This window comes from Hydra vulgaris, chromosome 13 (assembly GCF_038396675.1).
Source record: "Hydra vulgaris chromosome 13, alternate assembly HydraT2T_AEP".
NCBI classification, from domain to species: Eukaryota; Metazoa; Cnidaria; class Hydrozoa; order Anthoathecata; family Hydridae; genus Hydra; species Hydra vulgaris.
Window position 1 is genome coordinate 19,184,181 of NC_088932.1, and position 5,820 is coordinate 19,190,000.

General features: G+C 30.0%; 1 protein-coding gene across 1 annotated transcript; it reads right to left on the reverse strand.

The window, feature by feature from the left end:
* Positions 1-262: 262 nt before the first annotated feature.
* LOC136089410 (uncharacterized) lies at positions 263-2,074 on the reverse strand. Its single transcript, XM_065815383.1, has 2 exons — positions 1,243-2,074; positions 263-1,092 (listed from the first exon to the last, which is right to left on the reverse strand). The coding sequence occupies exon 1, from the start codon at positions 2,039-2,041 to the stop codon at positions 1,316-1,318; it is 726 nt and encodes a 241-aa protein (XP_065671455.1). The 5' UTR covers positions 2,042-2,074; the 3' UTR covers positions 263-1,092; positions 1,243-1,315.
* Positions 2,075-5,820: the final 3,746 nt, after the last annotated feature.

Sequence of the window (5,820 nt, forward strand, 5' to 3'; positions counted from 1 at the left end):
CAGGGGAGCCTTTATTCGAAGATGCCTATATAGATCCACATTACCCCACGTAGTGGGGTAATGTGGGTCTACATAAAATATTGGTAGTTCTGGTTTAAAATACTGCTGCTTATGAAAAATCTGACATACATTCTATATGTACGCACCTTTTTTATAGTATATATACAAGGTTTTATTTTAAAAAGTAGTTTTAAGTTATTTTTTTGAAAAATAAAGTGCATACATACACAGCACAACAATAAAAATTTAAAACTCAGTCAAATAAAAGTAAAAAAATGGTGATTTAAAACAGAAATCATGTTTTAATAAAGTGTTTTATAAGAAATAATTATTTTTTTGATGATTGCACTTTTATGGTAAAATTCCTGCTATTCTGGGCACTTCTTAGATCTTTTTGGGTATTTCTTTGATACTTCAGTAAAGGTAATAGTTTTTTTTGTTCATTTTTTTTTAACTTTGTTTTTTTCCTCTCTGACTTTTTGTTCCTCAAGTAACCGTCGTTTGACTTTCTCATTTGTAAGGAGTTCTCCACATTTTGCTTGTACTCTCTTCCTTTTTTGTTTTTGTTGTTCAATTATTGCTGCTGTTTCTGCAGATACATTAGGACATATGATTGACCTTAAAGCTTCTCACATAGCTGATCTGGGTGTTTGTATTCTTGGAGATTTAGGGCTATAACGTTCAGGTGATTGATTGAGAAAGTAAATACCTGTTATTCTTCTTTCCATCTTTTCTTTACTTAATGGTGAGATACCTGAACCACGAAATCCTGCTATAGCATTTGCTGGAGAGAGTCTCTGACACAATAGTTTCAATAATCCTGTAAAAGCTGTCTTATCAATATTTTTTTGTTGTGTTTCTCTTGCAAACCGCTTTAAAATTTTTCTCCACTCATTCTTTAATGGTCAAAAGACAGCTACATCTAACGGTTGTAATGCGTGTGAGCAATTTGGTGGAAGACAAATAATTTGGATATCGTTGTCCATGGCTGCTTTTATAGTACCATATGTTAAATGACTTCCATGACCGTCATAAAGCAGGAGTATTGGTTTTTGATCTTGGTCAACAAATGGTATGAAGTGCTTGACAAACCTAAATAAAGAATGTATTTACTTCTATTGAATCATTTGTACTGCCTTCAAGTGCAACAAAGGCTATTCAGTGTAAATACATTAATAAAAAAAAGGAAAGGAAAAAAAATGAAAATAAAAAAATGAAAATTATAAAATTCAAGTAAAATACCAGTTTTCAAATAGAAAGTCTTGCATCCATCCACTTGCTGTTGCCCCAAAAGCACATCCTCGTGGTCCATTTTCTACCCATTTAGAATACAGATAGCCTTCTCACTTAAAAACAACAAATGGTGGAAGATATCTTCCATATGCAGACACGCAGAACAGCACAGAGTACATAGCTTTACCAGAAGAACCAGCCAGTTCATAAGCATTTTGCTTTTTGGATGTACAAATACTCTCTTCGTTAAGTGATTTGTGGAAAGCGCAGTCTCGTCAAGATTGTATATACTACTTGATACAATGTTATTATTATGAATCACATCAGATAAAATAGCAAAAAATTTATCTACAACTTCATGTGTTAAACTTTTAGCTCTTGAAAATGTAAGTATTTCAGGTTTGCATAATCGAAGTTTATCAACATGAGGCTTCTTAAAAGAAATTATCCAATCTTTTCCAGGAATTCCATTTTTAAAAGGAGTTTTCATCCTCATTGTTGTGCAAAATTGACCAACTAAATTACAAATGTCAAGAGAATCTAATGGAAGACCATATCTTTGACAATACTGGGCTGCAGCTACAATCAAAGTTTCATCATTATCACTCAGCTCATTTTTTCGACCTTCACGTTTGTTTCCATTAAATTCTTGTTGTTTTATTCTTCGTCTCAATGTTTCTTTAGGAACAGAACATTCTTTAGCAGCATGATAAATAGTACTTTTTTTCTCATATACTAACACAATTGCTCTTTCCAAACTATTAGCATTGTACTTGGATTTTATTTTTTTATTATAACATCTTGGCATTTTTTAAATACTTTCTAAAGTAATATTTATGAAAAATCTGTTAAACTTTTAGTGAAATAAATTAGCATAAATCATAAAATATCACCAAAAAAATATTTTAACACCATATAGGTCTTATATAATATTTTATTTGACCTAGGTATTGTTTCATACAAATAAATACACGTTTCTTAATATAAACTACAAGGATATAAACTTCAAAGACAAGTATTTAATATTTCTAAAGAATTATTAACACAAAAATAGTTAGGTCTGATGAAACTAATAGGTTTATAATGTTACTAACAACAACTTCGATAATATAATTACATATCATAATATTTTATATACATAGACCCACTTTACCCCACCTGATTATATTTCAAGTTTTAAACAAACCATGTGCGTTAGTGTCTTACAGGTATACTTTCCTTAAAATATAGTAACTTTACTTTCAAAATAACCATTTTTTATGCGTTTACGCCTTATTTGAATATATTTTCTCTGAAGTTTAAAAACGGAGAAAAAAATGACTTGGTTTATGTATCTAGGATTTTAGCTAAAAAAGTGCCGTTTCTAACAGCATAGCAAGGTTATATCTTTAAATAAATTAGCCTAATATGCTATAATAACGTGGTAAAAATTTCAACTTTATACCTAAAGCCATTATCAATATAACAAATAAATATGAATTAGACCCAGATTACCCCGTAGACCCACATTACCCCACCCTACCCTATAAGATAAAGCAAAATAATAAAAAAGATGTTTAAATTATGTAACTCAATTTTTATAATAATAAATTTGTGTGTGTGTGTGTGGTTGATGCATGTGAAGTTTTTTATGCGTGATTTTTTCTAATTATTATATATATATATATATATATATATATATATATATATATATATATATATATATATATATATATATATATATACATTAGATTTAATAACAATGTTTATGCTACATGATGGGTTCAGGAAACAATGCCTAACCCACTTTTTTAAATTTTCCTGGTGATCCCTGGGGGTATTTTATGGGGGTAGTAGACCCCCATAAAAATTAAAAATATCTGCAAAAAAGTTTTTTAGTAGATTTTGATACGGAATTTAACACAAATTAATAATATGAAAACTGTTACTTGTAATCTAATTTAGTGTTTTAAAGAATTATCTAGGGATAAATCGGCCTGGCAAGGCATCGACCATTTAGTAGATACATCAGCATCGGTTGCCATCTGTCGATGCTGATTGTTTTAAGAACATCATTTTTTTATTATTTGTTTCTATATTGTGTGAAAACATGAAATTGTGACAAATGCGAATGCAATGTATAAGCCTAAGTTATTATATTGGCATATCTGCAACCACTAAGGCGAAGCTCTTTAAGATTTTCTTGCTAAAAACGAGAGGTTTAAATGTTATTATATTCGAAAATAATCCTATAATTATAATATACTAATCCTAAATAATCCTAAAATTACCCTATTGTAAATAAAAAAACAGAGCACTTATTAAAATTTAGAGCCAATGCATCGGTATCGGCCAAAAGAAAGCATCGGTGCACTCCTACTTTAACAATTTTCTTCCGCGCTTGCTTTTAATTTTATATGAAAAGCAAATAATCTATATTTGTAAGCGTCACGCTAAATACTTATGCATATTGCCTTCTTTGTATTAAAAATACTCTATTCCAAACGCCCGCGCGAAGGAAAATGATTATTAGGTATGTTTTACATCAGGTCATCATCAGAGGACAAAAAAAAATTTCAGAACAATGTTATCATTAGGAAAAATGCTTAATAAAATACTGCATTTATTGAAAATAATAAAAATGCTTAATAAAATACTGCATTTATTGAAAAGGATTTGAAGGAAATTTCCATCTATCTTGGTATTTTTCTTACCCTGCTATTACCTTTGGCTGAAGACGAGAGATCCTTTACCAAGCTAGCTCTGACAAATAAAGAGCTACAATAGGACAGGCTTGTTTTAACGACTGTCTCATCCTTTCAATCGAAACAGATCTGGAGAAGAAAGATAGGTACAATATTGTTAGTTCCAACTTTGCTGCTAAGAAAGCTCGTAAAATCTTGGTATAATGTCAACAAAAATAACCGGAACATTATTTGTTGAAATTCGTTATAACAAATATATTTAATTATGTTTTATTTGATAAAGTCGTTTAATTAACTAAGTAATTAAATGTTCATTACTTATTAATATTTATTAGTATCAAAAGTATGCACATTTTAATAAATTTCAATAATATTTTGGAGTAAGCTTTTAAAGTGTATTGAAATGCTTTTTTCGAAAGTGACTAAGACATTCAAAAGTTAATTTAACATATGTTGCTATATAATAAATTAATGTTTGCAACTGATTGCATGAGCAACATGTCGTCAGCTGAGAACCAAGAGGCCGTGTGTCCATATTTTGAGTTTTATCTGTTTATTCTCAATAAATTATCATCATTCAATGGGGCCTGTGTCCACCAAAAAATCTAGTCAAAAAATTACACCATTTAGGAAATATTTGAACATTTAGCCAGACTTTCTGGCAGGATGTGTTTACAAATTAAAATTCAAAACTCGATTTTCTTGGGAACACAAAAAATGGAGATACGGCCTTTTGGTTCTCAGCTTACGATGTATTCAGATAGATAAAGATGTAAATTTTGCAAGTCTTGCTATCCGACAAAGAACTATTACGACGTAATTTTATCATTAAAAATATTTTTGTCTAATACTTAGCAATTATTACAAAAATTATCGTAAATAATCGTTAATGCTAACCAATTAAGGATTTCAGTACATAAAGATGTAAAGTTTTCGGAAGTCTTGCTATCCGACAAAGAACCATTACGAAGTAATTTTCTGAATAAAAGTATTTTTAACTAATATTTGCAAACAACATTTGGCAATTATTAAAAAGATGATCGTAAATAATATTTATTATTGACCAATTAAAACAAAAATAAATTGTTGAAAAAGTATAAATATGATAGAATTATTTTGTTGTATAAAACTCTCAATAGGAAAGCACATTAAATGTTGAAAACATAGATCTGGGTGATAACATTATCCAACACAAAATTGAAGATAAACATATTAAACAAGACGAGGAAATTTATATGAATTTGAAAAATTATATTTCAAATAAAGTGTATCCACCTGGTTACGATAAAGCACAAAAAAGACGACTGCGGCAAAAGGCTATTTCTTTTTTGGTTGTAAAAGATTTTCTTTATCACAAGAGTAAGGGTGCACATAGCAAATTAGGAAGAGTTATTGTTGATGAAGATGAACAAAAAAATATAATAAAGTCTTTGCACGATGGAATTATCGGCGGATGTCACTTCAGTCAAACCGCAACAATAGCTGAAGTAATCGATCGGTATTGGTGGCCTTGTATAGCAGCAAACGTCCAAGATTTTATACGTACGTGTGCGCATTGTCAAGTTGTAAATCCTGTTAACAAACCAGGTTCTTCACCATTGCATCCTATTAAAGTGACGCACATTTTCCATAGATGGGGTATTGACCTTGTTGGTCCTCTTAAAAAGACAAAAAAAGGAAAAAAGTATGTTTGTGTAGGTACTGAATATCTTACAAAATGGGTGGAAGTGAAAGCTATTCGAGAAAAAAATGCTATTAGTGTTCATGGATTTTTCATTAAACTTGTATTCAGATTTGGTGCATCTGACGTAATTTTACACGACCAAGGTAAGAAATTCAACAACCAGCTTGTCGTCGATCTCTGTAAACAAATGAAAATAACAGTTGCCATGAAATCTGCATA